This window comes from Diachasmimorpha longicaudata, chromosome 4 (genome assembly GCF_034640455.1).
Source record: "Diachasmimorpha longicaudata isolate KC_UGA_2023 chromosome 4, iyDiaLong2, whole genome shotgun sequence".
Lineage (NCBI taxonomy): Eukaryota > Metazoa > Arthropoda > Insecta > Hymenoptera > Braconidae > Diachasmimorpha > Diachasmimorpha longicaudata.
The window spans coordinates 5,162,526-5,189,087 of NC_087228.1; the positions used below are offsets into that span (position 1 = coordinate 5,162,526).

The 26,562-nt window shown below is 35.7% G+C and overlaps 2 protein-coding genes and 1 long non-coding RNA gene across 10 annotated transcripts in view; 1 reads left to right on the top strand and 2 right to left on the bottom strand.

Annotated features, from left to right (window-relative positions):
• Window positions 1–47: 47 nt before the first annotated feature.
• Window positions 48–1,683, bottom strand: LOC135161419 (BOS complex subunit TMEM147). Its single transcript, XM_064118971.1, has 3 exons — window positions 1,511–1,683; window positions 829–967; window positions 48–606 (listed from the first exon to the last, which is right to left on the bottom strand). The coding sequence occupies exons 1-3, from the start codon at window positions 1,585–1,587 to the stop codon at window positions 133–135; spliced, it is 690 nt and encodes a 229-aa protein (XP_063975041.1). The 5' UTR covers window positions 1,588–1,683; the 3' UTR covers window positions 48–132.
• A 2,221-nt stretch (window positions 1,684–3,904) lies between these two features.
• Window positions 3,905–26,562, top strand: part of LOC135161113 (uncharacterized) — a 66,987-nt gene continuing 44,329 nt past the window's right edge. For 4 of the 5 annotated variants that reach the window (XR_010298704.1, XR_010298703.1, XR_010298700.1 and 1 more), the window contains exon 1: window positions 4,759–5,427. This is a non-coding gene — a long non-coding RNA (uncharacterized LOC135161113). Of the gene's footprint in view, window positions 3,955–4,758; window positions 5,428–26,562 lie in introns of those variants that run through there. The other variant, XR_010298701.1, reaches the window with a different exon arrangement.
• On the bottom strand, window positions 16,868–19,218 carry LOC135161340 (mitochondrial pyruvate carrier 1-like). Of its 4 annotated transcripts, none has more exons than XM_064118817.1 (4): window positions 18,251–19,175; window positions 18,080–18,180; window positions 17,834–18,002; window positions 16,868–17,561 (listed from the first exon to the last, which is right to left on the bottom strand). In XM_064118817.1, the coding sequence occupies exons 1-3, from the start codon at window positions 18,307–18,309 to the stop codon at window positions 17,836–17,838; spliced, it is 327 nt and encodes a 108-aa protein (XP_063974887.1). In that variant the 5' UTR covers window positions 18,310–19,175; the 3' UTR covers window positions 16,868–17,561; window positions 17,834–17,835. The 4 variants fall into 4 exon arrangements, with proteins under 4 accessions (XP_063974887.1, XP_063974890.1, XP_063974889.1 ...); XM_064118820.1 differs by lacking the exon at window positions 16,868–17,561 and having other exon boundaries at window positions 17,587–18,002; window positions 18,251–18,527; window positions 19,143–19,218; XM_064118819.1 differs by lacking the exon at window positions 16,868–17,561 and having other exon boundaries at window positions 17,587–18,002; window positions 18,251–18,527; window positions 18,973–19,174.

Consider the following 26,562-nt stretch of genomic DNA (forward strand, 5'->3'; position numbering starts at 1 on the left):
ATTAGGTTGCTTGTTTGCGAATGTGGATGAAAGAAACTGCTTACAAATTCTTGTAATTATTCTTAAATGTATTTTATCAATTAATCTGTGTACACATGGCATACGGATACCGTAATAATTATATTAAAAAATCTAAAAAATCCCAATCGAATGAGCTAATCCCGCGTACATGTGTAATGTAATGGCCCCCATGAAGAGTGTTGTTGTAGCTTTGATGAGCAGTGATGACCAGGGCCCAGCGAGTAACAAAGACACCAATAAGTCCAAAATTAGTGGTCTGTAGACAGTTAACAACAGCATTGCTACGACCAGAGGTACCAATCCTTTCTTTAAATCATGTCTTGACCAGAGCCAGACCAATGTTGCAGTTGTTATGTGTTGAACTAGGGAGATATTTGACTCTAAACTCTTCTGAATGTATTTCCAGTCGAATTCAGCACCTCTTGCGCCCACCCAGAGGAGGAGAAACCTGGTGAGAAGCACATCCGCTCCTGCCCAGCCAATTCCGGCTGTCAAAACCTTTGCGTGACCTTTACCCGGAATTCCATTCAGGACAACAAGAATTCCTACCAGGTCTGCGAGGTCTATCGAGTATTTTAAAAATTCCTGCAAATAAAGGTCGTCTTTATAATATTTTGTGTTATGAGAGAGTCAAGTTGTTGCGTGATTTTTTTCATTAACAAATCTGAGGTAAACATTTCATATTTTAGAATATTTAAATTTTATATTTTGAAGTGTTAAACCATTTTCTGTTATTGCGAATAAAAATGGAATGATGTGATGTTTACGTTCGCAAACACAAGTAGTTGAATTTTAATAAATGCTCACCCCGAAAAAGTCGAAACTCTCATGGCCCACATTGTCAGCTGTGGGGAAGAATGTAGCTAATGCTAACATTTTTACAAGTTGTGTGAATATGTAGATGCCTCCTGCTTGTATGCATTTCCAAAAAGCTCCGTATTCAGATCTAAATGTGGAAAAATGCATGAGAGTTCATATTATATGACATACAATAGAATACAATGCCCAAAAATATTTAATACTTAAAATATATAATTTTATATTTTATAAATTGTTCTCTAAGTGGTCCTGAACTGATACCGAACGTGATAAGAAGTTTGGGTTGGACTAGAGTTCAACCAAATATTCTTTTCTTGAATAAAATTCTAGAAAATTCTCATTCTTAATTAGTTGAGTCTTCAATGAAAATAAAGAAAAATGATTTTTTTCTCAAAAGATGGAAAAGAAATTCTGGCTGGACTACAATTTTCAATGCTGACACACTATATTTATTGATAACTAAACATTTGTATTCCTGGAATAACTCTTCAAATAAAAATTGAAATACTTGATAATTTGTTGGAAACATTGATTGTGTGACTCTGACTCGTTTGAACAAGAAATAACAATTTCATATTATTTTATTTACACATTTTACTTGAATTAAATTGGAGCCTGAGAAAATTGTGATATTTGTGATTGAAAATACAGAGACTAATACGATACTCACAGACCGGAATACTTATAGGTCAAGTAATATGGTACATAAACAAGTGCCACACAGTTACCAAAATGATACAGCGTCATTTTTTTAGTGACAATTTGTCAATTCTATTCCAATATATTAATTCTTCATAACCTACAGTAATTGGATTTTCTATTGCTACTAGATATGGGAATATTTTCATTGACACGACACGTGACAACACATCTTGTCGTTCGTTTGTAAATTGGCCTTTAGGAAGTAAGGGAAGGGAGGGCGGGGTCGCTGGTAATTAATACCATAAAATTCTAAATTATTTAATTTTTTAATTCAAATCAGTCGAAGGGTTATTGGAAAGTATTGTTCCTTCATTAATTCGAATTGATGCTGAATATTTATTTTTTCATTAATTAAAAACTTTTATAGGAAAAAATTAGCACTTCATTTCTTTTTTTTTTATTGAAGATCAAAATAAATATTGTTATTATTTTCCAATTTGTTTGTATGCTCCACTGTTATGAGGCTATCAGTGACTGTTCAGGTGATATTAATAAATTTAAAAAATATTCTGGAGGAGGTGTGCGCAGACGCATAAACACATTAAGGGAGCGGGAGTTATAAAAAATGAATAAAAAAAAGAATTTGTGAATTTATAAGACATCCATTTTACACTTTCGTTGTTCATTAATTCATGCTGATGAACGTAAGCGTTGTTCATTAATCAATGATTACGTTTACTGATGAGTGATGACGATGGCTACTGGTCGAACTATTAGAATTTTTGAAATAAACAAAAAGGGGATTTTTATATGAAACAAGAATTAATCGCGTGCTCGACGTACGTATTGAGTTTTCGGATATTCTTTCATTTTTAGTTATAAATAATTTTTTTTTAATTTGAATCATTGAAATTTTCGACTGAAATATTCATATTCACATGTTAATAATGTAAAGTCGGTGGATACGATACCCTCTGAAGCCATTTTTTTCAAATGAAATCACACATGATATACTATACATTAAATATTATATATTATGTATTATATATGGTGTTATATATGATATTTTTTAAATTCTTTGAAGGGTTGGGCATATTGATATCGGCGTCACCCCATTCGTGAGGGGATAAAACGCTAAAATCAGTAAAATTTTCAAAAAAAAACTACAAATACATATTTTTCTAACAGAACATCTACAACACAAATCGATAGAAGTTTTTTACTGTCCCTTATGTTTCTAGCCTTCAGTATAAAACAGTATCTTTTGTGCCACAGTGGAACCCTCCCTCCCCCTCGGTTTTTTATCCATTCACCCCTTTTGGAAAGGGGTAACAGCACCCTTTTTTGTCGATATAAAAAACGTATCTATTATAGGAAAAGTATTGTCCTCAATAGGCTCATGGTTTACATTTTTTCTATTGTCAAAATCAATAAAAACTGTGAAATATATCGGCAATGGCTGTTTTCGAATTGCGCTAATTAACTGCTTCGCTCTCCATCAATGAGTGTGTTCCTAGCGGACGTTGAGTTAATTGAACGAAGACAATAATTTCAGACAATAAAAGGCGATAAATAAATAAATAGAGTCGACCAATTATTAGTCTCACTAGTTGAAATTAAAATAAAATATATTTGTAACAAATATATTTATGCAAAGCAGACATTTTCACAACAAAATACAATAATATTTATAACAAGGAGACATTTACCCAATAAAATGTAAAAATATTTATGGAAAGAAAACATTTACGGGAATAAAATATTAATAAATATATATATTGTTGACCAAAAATCGAATTGGAAAATATTTTTGTAAAAGATATTTTTTCGTGGTACCCAATTTTTTTATTTATTTATTTTCGAAACATCAGTTTCTATCTTTCGTTTCAGAACGTAGGCCCCGTTCACTTTTTATCCATGCACCCCTTTTGGAAAGGGTAACGGCACCCCTTTTTCCACATAAAAAAAGGACCCAACATTGGATAAATATTGTCCCCAATAAAATCCCCGTGTACACTATTTTTATTGCAAAAATTTTCAAAAATTGTGAAATCATTGGTTACCAACGCTTCTCCATTTGGATTAATTAACGGACTAATTAGCGCCTATCGGGTGCAGACGGCAAGTGCAATCTGAGAGAAAATTGGAATTATGGAAAGGAGACAATTATTTCACGGCGACTCTGAGTTTTTTATCCTGGTCTCACCCTTTCGATATCGGGATTTATCATATTGTAGCAGTGAGTGCAACAAAGAACGGGCTTTTTTAACTTTTCCCGTCTCTTTTCAACCACCTTGGGGAGTGATGGAGTCTTCAAGGGATTGAATCGACAGCCTCCGATTGGCTGATAGGAAGCAGAGGCCATCCTGTATTCACAGGTCCCAGCAGAAAGGGTAGTTCAGTTAACCGGGGGCCACCGAATCTGATACTTCTTTTTTAAATATTAAAAAACATTAAAAAATATACTTATTTGTGAGTGTAATAATTAATGAAATTTCGTAGTCTATTTTCGACATTGAAATTCACATTTTTTTATCTTCGAGTTTTGGTTGTTTTGTTGATTTTTTGTGTGTTTTTTTTATTATTTTGTTGTTATAGTTTTTGGTCAACATCTACATTTTTTATTCCGATAAATTTTATAACCCATTAAAAAAAAAATTATTTATTTACAATAATGGAACCCTTAATAGGACTTATTTACCCTGTCATTATGTTACATTTTTCTTTTTTATAGACATTTTTATTCATATATAATTTGTACTAAATTTGTGATTTACATTTTTTTAAAAATGGACGAACTTCCTCTGTAAATTTGTGGTTGAATCCGTCGGCGAAATTTTTTTTTGTGAATTTTCTGGTGCAGTTTGATTTCTCCAGTTTTGTCATAAATTATCTTTTTCAAAATAAAAATAATATTTGAGGTCATTTTCGACTACAGGAATTACCGGTAGTTTATTCTGTGCTCAGAAAGAATCTTCGAGGTTCAAATTGATATTTTCTATCATAAAATTTTAGTTGTTTTGTATATTTTTTATTGTTTTGTTTTCATAGTCTTTGGACAATATCCATATCTTTTATTCCAATGGATATTGCCCCGATTTTTAAAAATTATTTATCCATAATGATGGAACCTTTAATCGTATTTATTTATCCTGTCATTATGTTACAGTTTTCCCCTTTACATACCTTCAATTTGTTTTTTGTTAATAAATAATTTCTGGTCAACTTACAATTTTAAAAAAATCGGCAAACTTTGTCTGTAAATTGAAGGTCGAATGTCGTTTTGTATTAATCGACTAACCTTTTCATCATGAAATATCTGAGAATAACTGAAAACATTTTCGAGTACAGAAATTAACAAAAATTGATTGTGCGCTCAGAAAAGATCAGTCGAGATGAGCTCGAGGGACTCGATTCGCCGATCTTCATCGATTCGAAATATTTTTTTTTCAACCAACAACGGCTACTGATAACTTTTTTTCCATGTTATTCCAAGGGGTGTGGTTTACAGTGACCAAAATTTATCTAACGTCGTGAAAACTCCTTCTGAGTATTGTAAAACGTCGGCAAGGCGTCGGTGGGAGGAGCTTATTTTCCCTTGCGCTTTGCATCTTTTAGAGTAGTGAGCAAGGGTTCAGTCGATATCAAACTCTTTAGTAGGCAAAATCTTCAATTTTACGGCGATTTCTTAGCATATTTGCATTTTTTCTTAATTAATAAATCGACTTTTACGGATTTCTTTGCGTTTTTCCCGCTCGGTCAGACTGAAGATTTCAATGCCGATTTATTAAAATCGGAATGTTCCTTCTACAAAAAGATGTTTTACTCAATGAACGAGAAAAAAGTGATGAAGTGAAGTGTTTAACAATCATTGAACATTAAAAAAACATGAAAAATTTTATGGATAATGTGCAATGCGGCATTGGATGAACTCTAACTCTTTCCGTGAGTAATTTTTCCACATTTTCTAAAAATTTTACTGTTATTGTTATGTTAATTAGTACTTAAAAATTATTTGTAGCGCTACATTTGCGATATTTTTTATAAACAAATGGGTCGCGGGTTGGGAACGTGGATGTGAGCCGTGTCTGACCACATCGCGACCGTCGGACCTCGGGGATTCGCCATTTTTGACGATTTTTTGGGGGATAAAATTCGGATCGTAAATTTTCAAAGTCGGGAAATAATTTTACTACTTTTTGAGTCGATCAGTGCTGTGGATTCATTAGCGAAGTGGTGAAACGAGATAAGTTACTTCTGATTGCCGACCAGTTTTTGATGAATATCTCGAGATCTAGGGGAGGTAGCAAAATTTTTATAAAACCTTTTTTGTGGAGGAAGTTTAGTTCTACAATAAATGTTATTACAAAAATTGCGCTATCTTTCTTAGATTCGGAGATATTGGTCAAAATCTCGACTCAGAGATGAGCGAACTTATCCCGTTTTACCACTTCGCTACTGAATTTTATTTTCTAGATGCAAAAATGTTGAAGTTCCAGTGGATATTGAGGAGCACTCCATTTCTGGTATGTAGAGGGGGATTAAACTTTTTTGAGTAATCTTTTCCCTACATTTTGCCGATGGAACCGAATTTTTTTCACACGGAGAGAAAAATACTTGAAAATTTACGTGACTGTTCCGTAATCTATCAATCAAAAGAATATTCGGTAAAAATTATGGAATAGTTGCGCACTTTTTCACTGAACTTTTCGAAAAAATCCAAAACGTTCCAGAAAAATACGGAACGTACAGTGAAAAAATGCGTAACTATTCCATAATTTTGACTGAATACGGTTTTCACTGACAGATTACAGAACAGAGACCTCATTTTTCAAGAATTCTTATCTCCGCGCAGTTAAAAAATCAATTATTGAATTTAAGTGAAAAATATTGCAATTTCTAGCGATCGCTCATTCTGACGAATTTTCCCTGTAATTGGTTATTGAAAAATCAGTCAAATTTTGCAGTAGTTGATGGAATTATAATTCTCAGGGTCATAAGATCGTGAAAGTTATTAAATAATCTCGGAATTCCTGCGCAGAGAGAAAAATATAGTTACGTCGATCAAATATTCTTGTGATAAGAATTCAAAGAAGATTTTTAGATGGAAATTTGGGGGATCCGGTTGTCCGCAAGAAAATCCATTGGCAAAATGATATATTTACTTTAGTATAAAACAATTCTGCACCGTCGACGGAAAATACAGGTGCATGTGATGGTGAATTTTGGAATTAAATACGAAAAATCTTAATTTTTCATTATCATTATATAATGGATCAGTTACTTATCTTTTCGCAGTGGGAGATGATGTGTTTATTATATGAATTAGGTTTCACTGTTCCAATTAACTTAGAAGAAGCTTTTAATTGTTTATGAAAACTCAATTTCAATTTGACACGAAGACATTCGTTTGTTCCCTATATTAAAGAAAGATTTTTTCCAGAATCGTTTACCTTCTTGAGGGCTTCATTTGAATGACTAAGGGCTGAAAAATCTTCACATAAATCTATTTCTACCTAAATTAGCATTAAATTTCAATCACCAATTAAAAGCTACTCCTAATTTAATCGAAAAAGTGGAACCCGATTCATACAACGAGACTATTGAGAGTGCCTGATATGTGTGAACAAAAACGAATCGTCTGTCTATAGCTGTTTTGAGTCCGTCTCAGTATGTTATAGTTTTTATAGTTTTTCTCCAAATAGTTCCGAAATAGTTTTAATAAATGGAACCAGAGAAGAAACAGAAAGGAATGAATGAACAAGGGCTTTTGTCAAATGGGTCTAGAGTGTGAAATCTTTGGTCACTAAGAGTCAGTTAATCTGGAGACATCATACCAGAAAGACATACCTTCTGCATGCGATAATAAATAACTAAGGTTAATAATTAAATCGTATTTATATTATTGAGACAATCCCTATCCATAATCCAATAGAGACCAACAGCTCTGATTTCCAAAACGTCCTCTATACAAGTCAGCATTAAATTCTACTAACGAATTTGAAATTTCAATTCATTCGTCTAATAATATAATTATGAATCCAATTAAATTTAAATATTATAATATTTAAATTTAATTGGATTCATAATATAATAATATAAATAAATATTTTAATTTGCACTATAACTGACTGATTGACTGATATTATCCTCACATTTAATTACTATACTTTGACTTAAGAACAACATAATTTATCGTTCATGAAATATTTTTTTCTTCCCAATGGAAGTTTTCTACTTGACCGACTGTTTTCAAATTACATCCACCTGATCATAGGATTTTGAAAATTCCTCCCAATTACCGATCGCCGATACTCGAGCCCCCCGCTGGATCCCTACCTTTACACCATCCTCAAGATTCCTACCACACCATCAGTCGGTATTTTCCGAAATTTAACAACTCCATCAACTCCCTTAGAAACTCCGCATCCAGATGTCGTCGAACTTATCGTCAACTCGCGTAACATTTTCAATATTTTCAAAATATACTTCCCTGATACTTTATATAAAAAATTACGTGTGTACCATAATGTACTTCACTCGCTACATTTTATTATTTACAATAACACGTGAATTTTCTCACAATTCGTTCGAATGCCCTCACCGACCTCCAGATCCTCTTTCACAAATTTATTCATAAAAACGATTTATAATTTTCAGTGGACACGTTCTCCATTTCTTTTGTCTGTTGATAACAAAAAAAGAATATTTTTTTTTCCCTCCAATTCAGATCGTCAATAGAGTCTTTTAAAAAAGTTTACCCAGCATTAAAGCCATCGGAATTGCGGGCTTTGCCTCTGCCTCGCTCCTCAAACTTTATCCGAGGGTCGAAATCCTCAAAGTAACGATATATTCCTCGATCTCCACACACCGCCCGCTCGTATTTATTTTATTTTTTTTTCTCCTCCCGTTACCTTATCTCAATGTATGGCTCAGTCCATCTTTCTCCATTCTTATATACGTTTTTTTTTTCCATAGATGTATACACCACGACAGTGTTTGCATTTCTCTCCCCAAGGGACGGGTGCAGACGTGCAATTTCGAAAAGCCGATTTCAATTCCGTTTCCTTTTCAGAGTAGAAGGAAAAGAAATCTCGAGTGCCCCCACGATTTCAAGCCCGCTTTGGCTTCTCTTCTACCCTTGATGGAAGGGATGAACGGCCACTCGGGATTACGCCAAACGTATATACCTATATACGTGTGAAAATCCTGGATTCTCCGCCAATCGTTTCGAACGTTTTTACTTAAGTGCTTGAAAAATTCAAAGCTGAGTTGAGTTGAGTGATATTTTAATTGAATTTTTTAAGTGATGTGCAAAATTATTTTTCGAGGGGTAAATATTTGGGGTGTCAAGGAAATGATGAATTATTTTTAATTGCATTGATAGGGCCAATTAGATGATGAGAGAGCGGATATTAAAAATACTTTTTTGGCTCGACCACTCGGCCTGTTCGATAGGGCCAACGGAATAGTTCATTGATGTAACGAAATATGGCGGCTGGGTTAGAGGACTGCGTGATTAGACTAGAAATTGGCCGACTTTTTTCAACCTCTTCAACCTCGCCCGAACATCCTTAATGACTTTCACTGGAAAGAAAAAATATGTTTATTCGTTCGATACGTGCATTTATCGATTATTCGTTAGTGGTCACACGACCGAGATTAAATAGGACATCGATGGCTTTAAAAAATTCCAAAATTGGTTGCATCTATTTTCAACCGATTCAACCTCGCTCGCATGTCTTTAACCGCTTTTGCTAGAAATCAAAAACATATTTATCCGTTTTACACTTATCGATTATTTATCGATGACAAACATGATTAAATTATCTGCATTCTTTTTCAACCTCTTCAACCTCGCTCGAACGTCCGCAACCACTTTGGATGGAAATCAAAAATTTATTTATTCGTTTTACGCTTACACTTATCGATTATTTCTTGATAACAATACAATAAAATGATCTGCATTTTTTTTCAACCTCTTCAACCTCGCTCAAACATCCTCAACCACTTTCGATGGAAATCAAAAATTTATTTATCCTCTTTACGCTTACACTTATCGATTATTCCCTGATGACAACACGACAAAATTATCTGCATTTTTTTTTCAACCTCTTCAACCTCGCTCGAACCTCCTCAACCACTTTCCCTGTAAACCAAAAAAGATTTATCCATTCTATACTTGCATTTATCCATTATTCCCTGATTGCAATACGAAAAAGCCCGGAATAATGTGAGGCGTGGGGTCGTAGTCAGTTGATCGAAGAATGGAGTTGACGGGGCGAAAATCATGAAGGCCGGAAACGGAAACGAAGCTCATCGTTATACTGTCCGTCTCCCGTATACCTTCTGAAAAGACTACCACAATGCTCCTCACATTTTTCCAAATTTCTTGTGCGCAACAGTCCTCACGTGTCAGTCGACTCGCACAATTGATAAAAGACGCTTATTATTAATTTTTTTTTCCCCCCAGATTTCGTTATTTCTTGCACTTTACCACAGTCGATATACACGTGTACATATGTATGGATACATGAAGGGTGAGTTTGGACGATGACGAGACTGGGTACAGCTATGTTTCCGTTTTTCCCTGGTACTACGGTCACATAAACACATTTTTATATGACACAACAGAGTGGATATATTTCTTTACCCTCTACTACGTGTCGTCCCGCGAAAAAGCTTCGGTCTTTGTTCTCTCCTTTTCTTTTCTTGACTATTGGTATTCCACCCATCGTGTCCAACCACCCCTCCAGTCCTTTGGCACACACCTTCCCATCCCCTGGTGCAGTGAACTGTCAAGACTAGTGATATCTTTCGTAATTTTTTTTTTTACATTTCCGAAAGATGAGATGAATTTATCAACCGGTAAATCCCATCAGGGATTAATACTCTTCTTCGGGAAATAGTAAATCACACTGGGGATGAGTGAAAAAAGGGGTTGAGGGGGTTCACTGCCTTCATAATTTTGTCATGGCTGTGGTTGAGTGATGGTGGAATCGTTGGAGATGATGATTATCGAGTGGGGGGAGTCGTTAAGGGGCTTTTATCGAATTGTCTCAGGGAGATAATTTTTTTTCGCGGGGTTTTCTGACCCGATTTAGAGAATTTTTGAGCTGAATCTTGATAATAGTTTTTTGAGAGAATCAAGTGAGGACTAGGGGAAGGGTTTCCGGACTTATTAATTATCATTTTTAATTATTAATTATTATTCAATGATATGTAAAGTATACAATTGAAATTTTTCACAAAAAATAAGAAAATGATAATTAATTTTAGCTTCACAATGGTATTGTTGAAATGTTAAAAAATATGTAAGAAAGATTGTTAACAATGTTAATATTTCTTAGTCGAAAATAGGAAAAACATAATAAATTTTGATTTCCAAATTTTTTTGCTTAAAAAGAAAATGATAATGAATTTTAATTAAAAAATGACATTTCTTGATATAAAAAATTACGTGAGAATGTTAACAATTTTAAGATTTTTCACTTGAAAGTTAAGAGCAATTCCCAGTAGTGCAACAATTACCTGTATTTTTTTCACATGTTAATGTAGTATATAATTCCAAAAATTTATTGATTTTGTAATTTGCACTATCAACGAAGGCAACAACCGTTCCACTCAAGCGATCCCCTAGTTTAATAATTATGAGGATTATGTAATGGGTAATTACATGGGCGGTTTTGGTGAATTAAAAGCAACTTTGTACAACTTAATTTCGATACGGCGAAAAACTTTACTGCCGGAGAGTTAATAAATTCAAGAAATAATTATCTCATGAATACATTACCTTTTACTGCTCCCTCTCGACAATACGCAACACAGGGCTGCGAAAGTATCACATGACCTGCAATTTTCAGGGGCCAACCATGTCTTCATTATTTTTGCTCGTGTCATTTTGCTGTTATTTTTTTTCCATCTACATCGGGGCCTCATTTCTCGGGGTCTTTGTTGGAAAAGCGTTGGGGAAATGGAGTTAGGTGGAGGGTGAACGGGGTGAGCGTGTCACGTAGTGATTGATCGTCGTCTAGCGACACCCCCTCACAGACCAGAGTAAAGGGGTAAATGTGTTTGGAAAAGTTCCGCATACAGCACTTACAAGGATCAGTCACAGGATTACCGTGTACAAGGGACATGCATCACTTGCTTTCACTCTGCCTGATCAACCCTGCAGTCATCATTCAGTGCTCCCTCATGTCTCACTAATTTTTCTTTCATTTGAAATATCACCTCCACGGAAAAAAATTTTAGGTAAAAATTAGACTCTCAGGGGGTGGAATGAAGGACGAAGCTTAGTTTTAGGACAAAAGTTACCATTCCAAGTCTCATATTTGGCAAAAATTGCCCTCCCAAGGCTCATTTTTGACAAAAATTAATCTAAGAATTTCCAAAATAATTTCTAAAAAATTTTGCTGATTTTTAAGTCTCCCCTCAACATCCTTAAGTCAATAAAATTCATTTTTTCATTTGATTAATTATAAATTATATTCTATACATTATATTAATTGGTTAATCAATGGATAATGACCCAATAGACAACTAATCAATAGGCAATTAATTAACAACTTATAAATTGATTCGTCACGTTACGTATTTCACAAATCGTACGTCTTCATAAATTTAACTCTCAAAAATCACAATCAAAGAACCAAAAGAGATCTAAGGAAATGTGTTTTTCAACTGCGACGGGCCATCTCACGTCACTGACTCTGGTTTATGACCCGGAACGAGACTCTTCCACCTCCTCAATTCATCTGAGGACAATTCATTTGGCGTTTCCATCTCCTCGTTCCTTTTTTTTCATTGGAATAAAGAAACGAAAATATGAGAAAATTTTATATTCGGGTGTCTGCCAATGGGATTGGTATCGATCTGTAACAGTTGAGGGAGTCCCCGATGCTCGTTCTACTTTTATTTTCCCATATGCACGAACCCTACGGGAGTGACCAGGGACACTCGATTTAGGGGGTTTTCCAAACTTTGAAGGATATTTTTTTATTCATGTGACGTATTCGAGAGCACGAAAAAATAATACATTCTGAGGGGGGTGGGTGGGGGTGGAGGGATATCTCGAGGGTCCGATGGACGTCTAGTACATTTCAAATGGTATTTTTTCGCAGTGGTGAGAGTAACGGAGAATTTTAATGTTTAATCTTCAGATGTTTAATTTTATTTATGGAAAATGTAGGGTTTCGGGGTAATTGTTTCATGTAACGTAATTAGATGAGGGATTGGGATATTTGAAAAACAGTAATACCCATGAGACTCGCAAGTTTGGGAGAGTTGTCAAATATTTAATGGATCAATATCCAATTTCTCTGGCATTCACTTTATCTCGTGGTGAATATTTTTTTTTTTTTCAATGTGGAGGCGACTTTTGGGGGATTTTTGGTGATTTTTTTTTGTTATCGAGATTAAACGGAAAATATCCTGAGTGTGCTGGTGACAGTAGAATCGAATCAGCGAAGCATGATGTAATTAATATAGATGCGGATAAGGGAAGTGGTGACGGCAAGGGGTCGAGAAGAGAATATTGGGAGTGAGTCAAACTGGATTCTGGTGAAAATAAAAATCAATATTGGCATGCACATATTTTAACTGGGGAGTAGATGGATTTTTGTTGTGGAGATGAGGGAAAAATATCGTAGATTATAGGGAATATATTTTGTTCAGTAAAATTACCGATGAATTCAGTACAGTTGATAGCGACTGGGATAATTTTTTCGATATTTTTATTGCCTCTCATTTCGTCGGAAAAAAATCGAAAAGGGGTGTCTCGATGCTCATTAAACTTGACGGTTCAGGAGGATTAGGCGATGAGTTAATGATCGGATGGATCTGTTGTGATTCACTTTTAAATTCAGTTTATTCTGCTGAAAAAAAATATCAACATTTCATCAACATGTACAGGTAAATCGTTACAGACGACGATGTTGAAAGTCTGAATACGAACTAGATGGCGTGTTTTATCGACTCGATATTCAATAACTATCATCGAATACTCACTCGCATCAACTTAACCGTTCTATTCATTTAATTAATTGAGAAAACATATTTTACTAAATTTACTCAGATTAATAGTTCAGTCAACCAAATGAGAACAAAACATTCAACCGAGTTCATTCGATAACATCAACCAAATCTAGAAAACGTTTTTCTAACGAATTCCCTCTGGGGAATTTTTAATTTCCATTCACTCGAATTTGAAAAAATTTTCAACCGAACTCACCCGTTAACATCAACCGAATTTTTCTATCAACAAAATTCCACTCATTCCCGCAGTCCTAATCAACCTGGGCGAACCAGACCGAAGAAATTGATAACAGACCACCGACAAAAGATAATGTAACTCAAAAAATGCCAAAAAACATTCCCCTCTCATTTTTCAAATATTTTCCTTTCATTTTTCTCCTTCCCTATGACAGATACATCCTCGAAAATCCACTCACAGTTGAGGATCCCTGTTCCCGTGTAATATGAAGATAAGATGTTTCCATGAGCCCCCCCCCCTCCTGCCCCTGCTCTCACCCCCACTGATGCTCCCATGTGTCGTGACCCTCGATCAGGGATTATGTTGCCATCTACCCTGTGCCACACATTCCCTTTCTGCGCTTCTCTATGTGAAAACACCGTATTCGAATGACCCATAGGACAGTCGCACCATAACCCACCCTCTTTCCTCCCCCATGTCCTGGCCTTTGACTATCAACCTGATTTTTTTTTTATACTCCAGCAGGTTCTTTATCCATCGGCCCCCGATGATCGGAAATATTCGGTGGGGTGGAGGATGATGGGGGTGGGTGTGGGGGGGGGGGGGTGATGCGGGTTGAGGGGATCTCTCATTCTTGCTTATGATTTTTTAACGTGAATCGCTTTCACGGCCTTATGGCCGTATAAATTTCGTTGATGCTACTGTTATTTTTGAGGGGTGACTTGAGGTTATTTTTTATCTATCCACAAGGACTCGCCAGTTATTTTAAACTAATATTCCCTGGTCTTTCGAGTGCCATGAGAATGATAAAAAATATTGTGTAAATTTTACTCGTTTGTGCATTAGGTTTATCCAATACTGTTTTTATTCGAGTAGAGGGATGATTTATGGGTGTGAGAGCGTCGGCGTTTACCATAAAAACGATAAATCGTCGGTCAATCCCCGGGGATTTTCGCCCCCTTTTTTTTCCTGAAAACTGAAGATATTTTTTGCTCATCTATCGGTTGGAGGGAAAATTTATTTTGGGATCGAGAGCGTGAGTCATTGGATTTATTTGGAATGAATAATTTTAGGATCGTGCTTTGAGGATAGCCAAGTGCATTGACTGTTTTTAGTTCGGTGAAATGCCTTCATACATTTGTAACTCAGTGTCAGGGCCTTTATTTGATTTTTGGTTTTGGATTTTTGGGGGGACTTAATGTAGCATGGACAGGTACTGAGGGAAAAATTCAGGAAAATGGAAGGATTATTTTTTGACTTAAGCACTCGGTATTTCAAAGTGATTTTAGAGAAATTTTGCAAACGTAAATTCAAATTTGGACTTGAAACGGTTGAATAATATTTGTCAAATCTGAATGAATGTGGATTTCTCGCTATTAGAGGAAGATTGATTGAATAATGAAAAATTTAATAATAAATATTACTAAATATCTTCTGTTTTTTACTTTTATTGCCGCTAGACGGTCCTCATTAGTCCAGAAGTGTAATCAGCCTTTCGGCCATTATTACAAAATATCAGGATTTTAATAAATTTTAATTTTTCATTTTTTTTATTAGGAGAATTTTGAAAAAAGATTTATCCATTAAATCAAATAATGAACAACCAATATTTTTATCAATACCTCCAATTTTATAAAAAATCGATTACAATTTCCAAAAAGTTTCAAAAAATACCCCTGCAGATTATTCCCGATGTTTTCATTTCTTTTACCTCATTTATTCATCAAATTTCAGGAGTGAAAGAAAAATTTGTCACTTTCTCCATTGAAGAATTTGGGGAATTGATTTCACTAGAAAAAAAAACATCTCCCGTTGGAAAGAATCGTTTCGTTTGATTATTCTGGAAGAGCTACTCTGGTATTTTCCTCTTTTCATTGTGCAACACTAAGGAATTCATCGGCGTAGTGCCAGGGTAATGTATGTTTCGCGTCAGCTAGGGTGAATTTGATTCATTCTTGTGTCCAGCCCCTCTCTCCATCTCTCACTGGAGCCTTCATTCCAGGTTTGCCACGCATTTCACGAGAACTTTGAGCGAATGAAAAAAAAAAAATGACGAAGGGAAGAAAAATAGTATCCATCAGTGAACTTTACATGGGTGTCATAAGCCATGCGAGGGTGAGGAGTGTGGAGGGGTTGCGCACTCAATTTGAAGATTGTCTACCGGTTGAAAAGTTTATGGAGGGTTGATTCACGCCCCCTCCCTTCAATGGCACTTTATAATGCTGGCCTATGTTCACAGTTCATTTGACTTGTGGTCTTTTTATACCTCTGGTCGTTTCATTTCGTTATGTTCTACTGAATTTTTTTTTTTATTTCGAAATGAACTTTCTTTTTCGATTAAAGTTTTATGCAAACAAAAAATAATGATTATTATTAGTATTATTATTATTATCATTATATTTTTATATTATTTAATTTCAACTGATGAATTGTAAGAAGAATTTTTTTTTTAACATGTCAGCGTTTTTGATTATTATTTAGCATAAAATATGAAAGGATTGTTTTATCTGATGCAAAAATAGTGTAGCATTTTGATTGGTTCCGTATCCATGATTATAATACCACCCCCAGTGCTCCCCAACGAAACACTCAAAATTCAGAATATTTTCAAGATCTTTTGTGGAGATTGCGAGTGTTGGGGGGTGAGGCGCCATTTTGAATGGTTTATTCACCGTGAGGTGCCGAGGTACACTGACGGAATACACGAAGACTCGTTATATTATCGAGTGTATTTCGCGAACGCCAGGAGGCGCCCGGATGTCGGAGGTGGAATTTTCCAAAATCTCCGTCATTTCTTTCCTTTTGGGATCTACATGTCTCCTATAACAGAAATAACCCCACTATATTCTTCATCATCTGCATCTGCAAATATTTAAGTCATAAAACCTCCTGTAGACTTTCTTCCCCAATCATCGACTCCCATAAAAATTATTTCTCTTCCTTTCCTCCCCCAATTTGCTGAATAAATTGGCCTTCATTTTCCTTTATTTCGTATGCAATAAATCTCACAAGTGGAATTCTCCACTCCGATAAAGCCTCATCCATCTTCCCACCTTGTCACCATTCAATTGGCCTCATTTGTTTACCAAAACAGTCCCCAGACGCTCATGAATCTCCCTCCAAGGACATCCACTGGATCTGAATATTTCCACCAAAAAATTTCTCATTTCAAAAACTCAATAATATTTATTTCCCATAAAAAGTCCTCTACAACTCAGTTAATAAGCTCATATATATTTATTCAACGGGTCCCCCCGCCCTCAAACGAGCAGGAGGGGAGGGATGCGAGGGGATGAGTTTTATAGGCAAAAGGGGCAGGAGAAGCAGACGAAGTAGCTTAGCATTTCGGAAAAACAGGAATACGAAAAGCAATGGGGATAGATATATTCTCAATGCGAGAGCCCATAAAGTGACCCCACAGCCGGTCGAACGTCGGTTCCACCCCAATCGTCCATAGTATCGTATATGCGTTTACATCCACCCCCTCTGCTCCTTCACCACCAGTCTAGGTATACGCATGTGGCTTGGAGAAAATTATTGCTGTCCTTATACATTCGTCCACCGGATCGAGGCACGTCGAATAATTCGCTACTCTGAATTCGTGAGATAAGGGGGAGAGAGAGCTGAGGGTAGAAAAAAAAAATTGATGCCCGCTGGGAAGGGTAACTTCTCCTTTCATTTCCACCCAAAGATTTTTTTTTTCCAATGAAAAAAGTATTCAGAAAAAAGTATTCAATTGACTATTTTTTATCTGATATTTTTTCAATACTGCTGAGGGGTTGGTGACTTTTTTCATCGAACTGAGACCATTTTGTTACCGAGAGGGAGGTTTTGTTGCTCCCAATTTTTTGTTGTGTATATTTGCCTGTAAATAATTCATGAACAATAGATTTTTCATCGGGAAAATCATCCGGAGTCGTAAGAAAATTTATTCACTGTCAATATGTATGTGTATATATGAATAAATATATGTCAAATAAGTTGCGATTTTTCCTCATTAAAAACCCTCAATCATTCGTTAATAATTAAAGGTCAATTGAAGTCAGCAGCCGAAGACATTTTTTATCCAAAAAATACAAAACTAAAATGACATATCCACTCGTTATTCCTCATCTTATCAAAATAAATTGAACTAACACTCAATCATTTCCAGTCTTCTTCGGTTGTACATAATGATAATTAATGAATCTCATGCCTTGAGTTAATTGAGCTCCCATATTTGTGAAATGACACGAAAACAACAACAGATTTCTCGGTTGAACTTTGAACGCAAATCTCATGAAAACTAGTGAATACAGAGTCAGCGCTGGAATAATAAAAATTAATAAATTAATGAATAATCGTGCAGAGACTGGGAAATATTACAACAAAATATTTCCTAACCTAGAGTCATTTTTCCACTGATAATACTCGGACTCTTCTGTGTATCAGCAATGGCAGCCAAAGGTATCATCCAGTTCATGACCGGTCCCCAGAAATGTGTGCTGTAATCATTTTTATGTCAATTAAATTTATCAATATTCATGAGGGTATTAATGAGGTTAAAGTACGAACCTCGTGAGCCAGTCTCGCGTTTCCTTGCTCGATAAAAATTTTTTCATCTTGCTCGTCATGGCTAAATCACTGATCGATCGACGACTAGTGATGAAATATGTTTCTGCACGAAATTTAATATCTCGAGATGAAATAAATGTTAATTTACTCTCATTAATTAGTCGGATGGCACCGAACTCGTCGATTCGTCTGTCTTTACGAAGTTGACAATGTAAATATAATTGAGAGTCGAATTTATCAGGAGTTTGATCTCAACATCTCGATTTCGTTGATTCGTCTGTAATCAAGGGTTTAGGGTCACGTAGAGATACGAGAGAAGTTCACTTCGTTATCGCCATCTGGCAGAGCCGGAGAACCGCGTTTTTCACTCGTTTTTAACGTAAATAGTGTCGGTAATTCGCTGTTATACGAATTTTTCCGGGTGAAATTGTGATTAGAAAACTAATTTTCTGAGGTAATTAATTATCGGGAATTGATGGAAATGGTCGATGCATCAGGGGGATGAGGAGATAATATGATTTTGCTATCTGTTATCTATTGTGTAGATCGATTATTTTATTATTTATTTATTGTATTATTGTTTTATTTACTTTATATGTGAAAACGCACTTATTTTTTTAAAGGAAAATTTACAGAATTTGTTAAGACATTTTACGGTATTTTTTGTGAAGTTTCAATGGGGTGTGAGAAAATATTTGAGAGAAAAATGTAATCGTTCTAACTTTGTCGATAAAAAAATTCTTTCCTGAAAATATTGATAACAAGATCAATAGGAAATTAATAGAATTGTCTAGTAATTCACTGGGTTTTTTAAATTAAATTCCATATTCAGTGGAAATTTGAAAAAACAGTTGATGATATTTAATATAATTTTAACTTTAACGATTCTCACTCCTCAAATACTGGAACACAACTGAGGCCTCTGTTTGTTTCGTCTCGACGATGAAATTCACATCATTGAGAAATCGCGAATCGACGTGACTATGAAGCAACGAGTTTGTGAAAATATTACGTACATCACTATCATCTCGTCTCATTAAAAAATAGACTAATTAGTGCTGTTACTATCGCTTATAATTTTTTTATTTTACCATTTATTGCACGTCAACGCACAATAGACAATTTATCTAAAATAAATAAACTATTAATTTCATTGAATCAATTATTCCTCTGTGGCATAAAGCAATTACTTCATTAATTTTCTGCAATCATTATCTGACAACAAAAAAATAAAAATAAAAGGGAAGAAAATCAAAATAAAAGAGAAAAAAAAATCAAAATAAAAGAGAAAAAAAATGAAATAGTTAATTTTCGAGGGTGAAATCTCCCTAAAATTAATTAAATCTTCTTACTAATGATCTAAAAAAAATTAAATAGTTTTGTCTCCATGAAATAAAACCTCTGTAACATTATCGTGTCATCTCATGTCACAACAGAATTGAGGCAACAGAATTAGTGCTTTCACCACCCGCCATTTTTTTCAATAAATCATCAATCATCGTACGTCATCGATTTGCATGAACATTTTCATGGGTCATTGATCATCACCCCCACGGTATATATATATATTTTTTTTACCTCGGACCATTCTCAAAGTCACAACCCTAGTGCGTCTTATCGTGATAATAAATGCACAGGTTATTATTTCGCGCGTATAATATTGATGGTGCTATGAATGTTGCATGTGGGAGGGTGGCTACGCGGCATTTCTCGGGTCCTCGAGTTTGCCTTTGTAGGGATGGAGAGGGTTGGCTCGAGTGTATAGCTATTGGAGGTAGTGGGTAAAAGCTAGGGCTATGACTGGGAGAGGATGGAGCATGCGCTCCAGTTGGTGGATATTATTGATCGGAAAAAAAGGACGAAAGTGGAAGGGGTCCAGCATCGTGCTCAGCTTTTCATGCACCCTTGACTCATGGTGTTATCAACGCCATTGTCACTGTCATTTTTGCTTTATGGCACATGCGTTTGCGTTTTACAAAATTTGACTTTGAAGAAAAAATGATAAATATTATTAGAACTTGTTTTTTTCGGGAAGTTGGTGAAAGGAGAATGTTGGAATATTGAACAATGTGATTGTACAGAATTTTCAGGGTGGGATTTTTTTTTTTGGTTCATGACGAGTGGTTAAAAAAAATATAATCTCATTTTTTTTGCTTCCTAATGGCAGTCTTGTATTTGACCGATTTTTCGATTCTCCAATTTCGAATGAAAATTATTTAGAATGTTATGAAATATAACAAAACGATGGTTTTTATATTATGTCTGGGCTTTTGCGTTGGGAAATTGACAATTTGAAGATTTGTTTTGAGAAATTTGTAAAAAATATGGTAAAGTTTAGGATTAAAATTCTGATATTTCAAGTTCTTTATTAGATTAAAAACATTAATGTGATACTACCTATTTTACACTCTTTTCCTTATGGTCTAATTCGATTTATATTTGTAAATTACAGTCTTTCAAATATTTGCAAATAAATTTAGTATATTCATTATCAGTTGCATCCGCTAATTTTTTAGTCATGAAAAGTCAGATACAGTTTTAATTACTTAGATTATAATCTCATTTGCAGGAGAATTACTAGTTTTTACGATCCTCCCCAGATTTTATTCGTAGAAACAGTTGGGGGTGGGAGTCATTTAAAATATAATCGTCAAGAAGTTTAAAGGGAATTTGCAGCTGAAAAATGGTCATCAAAATTGAAAGTCTTGCAATTTCGATTAAATGATTTATAAAATCCTTTATAGAACTGAGTCACAAAATTTGAAAAAATTTCATTTTTAAATTTAAAAAACAATTATCTAAAAAAAATCAGAGATTTGGAAATCGTTAACGAACTAAAATATCCAAATTTACCAAAATGAAAGAACAACGTAAAGACTTGAAACGCATAATAATTTCAAAAATCCTTCAGCCACTCCCATAATCATTAATTGGGGATTTCTTATCTTTATTCCACGTACTCAAAAACATCGTTAACGTTTCCTTTTTTCCTATCCTCCCGCAATCCAACAGTTTTCCCTCAAAGTCTCACTTTCCTCAACATTCATACGTATTCCATCCAGGACCTAATGCGAAAAGTTAGCCCGAGCCTTTGATGTCGACTGCTGACACACGTTGGGCTTCTTCTTCGTCGATCTGAATGCGTCCTTCGTACCTTCTTTCATTTTTTTTTCTCCTTTTATTCCCCTTCTCCAGAACGATCGCCATGCGTCTGTACACGAGTGAGTTCCAATAAAAAAATGTCGAGAACTCGTTTCATCAGGTTAAAGTGGATATCCGGGTGTTCACACACCCTCGAGTAAGAAATTCTCTCACCCTCTGATGCTCTCGATGAATAGAACCATTTGCATCGAGGGTCCTTTCGTCCTTTCCCCATTTCTGCATTTCCCTTCTCTGCATTGCAAATGACAAACGATCGATCTCCTATTTTTTCCTTAGAAATGGGAAAGAGACGGGAGATTTTTCTCCGGGAAATAATCCTCGGAGAAGTATTTTCTGTATAATTTCTTCTGGAAAAAATTGTCCTGGAGAAAATTTTCTTCTGGAAAAAATTGTCCTGGATAATTTTTTTCCGGAAATGGCTTTGTGGAGATTTTTGTGGACAAACATCGGTTTCGAAATTTCTTCAGGAAAATTTTCCGATGAAAATGCCCCAGGGGACAGAAAAATGCAATTTTCGTCCGTTTGAGACTTCAATTGATGTTAAGGGAGTTTGGTAATTGTCACTGAATGGTCAGTTATCATGAAAAATGGGTTGATATTTTATGACTAATGTGGAATAAATAATGAATTTTGGGTTGAGATGAAAGTTTCAGCTTTTAGTAACAAGAGAATGACCATAAAACGAAGAAAATCGTAGTAATTTAACATTGAAAGTTCATTCGATTTTAGAATTAATTACATTTTTAAATGTTGAACCGGGTGATTCTAATCGATTGGAATTTTTCAACTTTTTTCGTACTCAGTCAGAGCAAAAGAGATTGAAATAAAAATTCCTAGTAAATTTACTATGGTTGATAATGATTATGGTTATTTTTTCTATATTTTTATTGTCTCTCATTTCACAAAATCGAAAAAAAATCGAAACGGGTGTGTCGATGCTCATTAAACCTGACAGTTTAGCAGGATTAGGCGATGAGTTAATCATCGGATGGATCTGTTGTGATTTATTTTTAAATTCATTTTATTCCGTTGAAAAAAATATCAACATTTCATCAACTTGTACAGGTGAATCGTTCCAGACGACGATGTTGAAGATCTGAATACGACCTAGATGGCGTGTTTCATCAACTCGATATTCAATAACTACCACCGAATATTCCCTCGCATCAACATTTCCTTTCCGTCTATCCAATTAACTAATCAAGAAAACATATTTTATTGAACGTACCAACATCCCCAGTTAATTCAACCGAATTAAAAAAAGATTCTACTGAACTCATTCAACATCAGCCGGATGTGGAAAACTTATTTCCCGGGAAATTATCTCCGGGGAATTTTAACTCTGGCCTATTTTTTCCATCAAATTTAATCCGGAAAAATCTTTGTCGGCGGGAAAAAAGTCCGTGAATCACCCGGAATATGCAGATGACTGATAATGAAGGAGGGAATTGTCAGTAATGAAAATGCTAATGAGACTCGGGAGTATCTCCGGAGTTTTATTTATTCAGCCGTTTGGATGGAAAGTAATTGTTCAAGGCTCCTTGATCTGCGCCGCTGCCATTTCGGTGTAGAGATTCTTGGCGCAGATCAACGAGTCACGAATTGCGCACGTCATTCACGGCGACTTTGGTTCACTCCGCTTTCTCACTCTCACTCTTGTTATTCTTTCCGTATCTTTTCTCCTCCATATGAAGCAGGAGTGGTGGATATGGAGGGGACGGAAAGAACCAGGGAATTCTCGCATCGCAGAGTCTTTAATTGCCGTTTCTTCCGACTTGCGATCGACGCGCCTTCCTTTTATTACTTTATTGTTTTTTGCGGATTCTTTTTTTTGAGATTTTTATTTTACTTTTTGCATTTTTGGTATTCCGGGGTGATTCATTGGTCCTTCTGGGGGAATTCTGCGGGCGTTTTCATTCGTATTTATGTGAATGGTTGATGGACTGAAAAATAAACGTATGTTGCTGGCAGAGTGAGGGGGGTGAGGCGGAAGGGAGAAGAATAAGCAGTGGTGCATTTGGACGTTTCCACTTGCTGTCCTGCTGAGATGGGGGTGAATGGCGTTGGGGCATACACTCAATTTCCAAGCACTCTTCGGTGGATTCTTTCAAAAAATATGAAGAAATAAAATGGTGGAACGTGAGCGGAGCTTGAGGTGATGCTACAGAGGAGAAAATTTATAATACGAGGGAGAAAAAATCTTGGAAAATTATTGTAATAATTTTGGTTATGCTGGAATTGTTATACTGTGGTGGAAGTTATATTAAATATTATTGGATTATCGATGGGGATTGTCTCAATAATATAAAAACGAGTTAACTATTAACTTTAATTATTTATTATCGCACGCACAAGGTAAATGTTTCTGGTATGATGTCTCCAGATTAACTGACTCTTAGTGACCAAAGATTTCACTCACTAGATCCATTTGACAAAAGGCCCTTGTTCATTCATTCCTTTCAGTTTTTTCTCTGTTTCTATTTATTAAAACTATTTTAAATATTTCGGTACTGTTTGGGGAAACACTATAAAAATTATAACATACTGAGATGGACTGAAAGCTATAGACAGATGATTCATTTTTGTCCACACACATCAAGCACTCTCAATAAATGTCACTGGAAATATTTGATTAAGGTCCAATCATCGTAAGAGGTTATTCATATTTATTCTGAATTATCAATTTTTTTTCTAAAAAGATAGTTATTCCTGGGTGACACACGCTCATCCTGACGGTGGAAACAAGGTACATCCAGGATTGGAGATCGAGACGTCAATATTCCATTCAGCTTGTACAATTATTAGGTACATTAATAACGTACCTCAATCTACCCAATTACATTCCACTAAAATACTTTAAAGAGTTATCAATGATAATTAGTTATTGGAGAATTATCCGGAGATTCGAAGGGTTCATCGAGACTGGAAATTCCGGCCTGGAGTACATCTTCGAACTTCATCCAAGCTTGGTTCAACCTTGAGAATTCCGGCTCGATCCACGTTGATCTATCGTCAATCAAACTTGGTCCAATCTTCATTTCATCATTTCCCGGCACTTATTGACGAATTCGGTTGGTGGTACCGAATGATTGCAGCTAAATTAACAGAACTCCATCAGTGCGATTTCCATAAGAATGAGGGTCAGCTGTTAACATATTTAGAATTAATATTATTCCGCCCGAGGGCAAATGTTATCAAAATAAGGGAGAGTTCCATCACTTCCACAATTTTCCATGGGACAGACTTTCTATACGATATTCAGGAACAATAGAATTTTAAAAAATTGAACCGATATCTCCAATCAATGTAGCCTACATCCTAAGGGGTGAAATTCTGTATTTAATCAATTGTATGCAAATTAAACCCTTAAGGATGAAAAATGCTCAATAAGAAAAACCGATATCTATTGAAAAAACTTTTCTCCCCTTATCTCTCTCCATTGATTTACCCAACATTTTTACCCGCGACTTTCAATTATCTGAAGATCCCCCATAACTTCACCCTTTGATTTTCCATTTGAAATTCTGTAATTCCCTTCGTCATTTACAATTCGCGCAAATACCAACTTTGTATTATCTCCAAAGAAAAAGACTTAAACTTCTTAGTTCTTAGCCGAGTGGATATATCCACCAAGAAAAACCACGTGCAGTGGTGGGGGTTGTACCGAGGGGGCGTAGGAGGGAGAGAGAGGGATAGTCTGCAGAATTTCAAAACGCGGCGTCTCACGACCATAAATATGGAGTCGATTCAGAGAGGACGAGCCCGAGGTGGGACGAATAATATCACTCGTATTTTCCTTTGCTTTACTGAATTATTATACGATTCATGTTTCGAATTGACTCACAAAATACAAAGCGGAAGAAGGAGAAATGTTATTGTGGAACAGAAAGGCTGGAGAGGGGTGGGCTGGGGGGAGGGGAATCGTCATGTTACCACGAGCCCCTGTAAGAAAGTGGGGTGGAGGCAGAATATAATATCGTGCACCGAAGGAATTAAAAAAAACTTGTTTGGATTGTCTTCTACGATTAATCTAGTCGCAACATTTGTCGAACCTCATGTGGAAAAATCTTCTCAGTGAGGTCGATGAATCTCGTTTGAGAGAATTAGAAGTATTTTAAAATTTCAGGTAGCATTATGTCATTTGAATTGCGGAAGTTATTCAGGTATGAATGGACGATGGAATGAAAATTGAATTAAGCTTAATTGAAAATTGATTAAGGTGAGTCGAGCTTAGATTCTCAAGGTTGAACCAAGCTTAGATGAAGTTCGAAAAGTCACTCAGTCACACAGAGACTTCACAGACAGTCCTCGATGAACCCTTCGGATAATTCCCCAATAATTAATTATCATTGAGAACTCCTTGAAGTATTTTAGTGGAATGCAATCTAGGATTCAACGATGGAATCAACATTGCTTCCACGGTACGTCTCATCCCAAGTTCGATCTCCAATGCTCGGTCTACTTTGTTTCCACCCTCAGAATAGACATTTTTCATCTGGGCCTCTTGTACCCAGGTAGGAAATCACCAATGGCCCAGGTTTCACCCAAGCTATTCCCAAGACTAGATAAGCTTGGATCAGGCTTGCCATTGAAGCCTGGATCAATAGTGGATGAGCATTGGAATGTAACGTGGGGCCAGGCCTGGTAACGAGGGCTGGCCTAAGCTAACTTATTAAGGCTGGTCCAGGCCTTCGACCCAGCGCCGTTCCAGGCTCATATATTAAAAAATGCCGAGGCTTGGCCAAGCTTAGGATGTAGTTTGTATTGGAGTTTCCGCGGCTAGCACAGTAATGAATAACAATTTATCGGGTGTAAATATGTTTATTCGAACAGTTTATAGTACTCAACATATCCAGATAAATTACAAATGAACCAGATACCCTGTGGCATTCGAAAACTTACTTAACACATATGTAACAATATGGGGTTAACAATTAGACATAATACCATAGGACATTGCCACCCTTTGGTTTCACGTGTAAGTAAAATCAGCATACCGCCTAGTTAAAAAGAAATAAATGTCAGCCAGTTCGTCAGTCTGGGCCCAGGACTGGTCGAGACGCTATGAACCAAGGCTGAATGAACCAAACTTTTCCCAGGCTTAGCACAAGCTTGGTACCCAGGTTTGATATCAGGGAAGGATCCAAGCC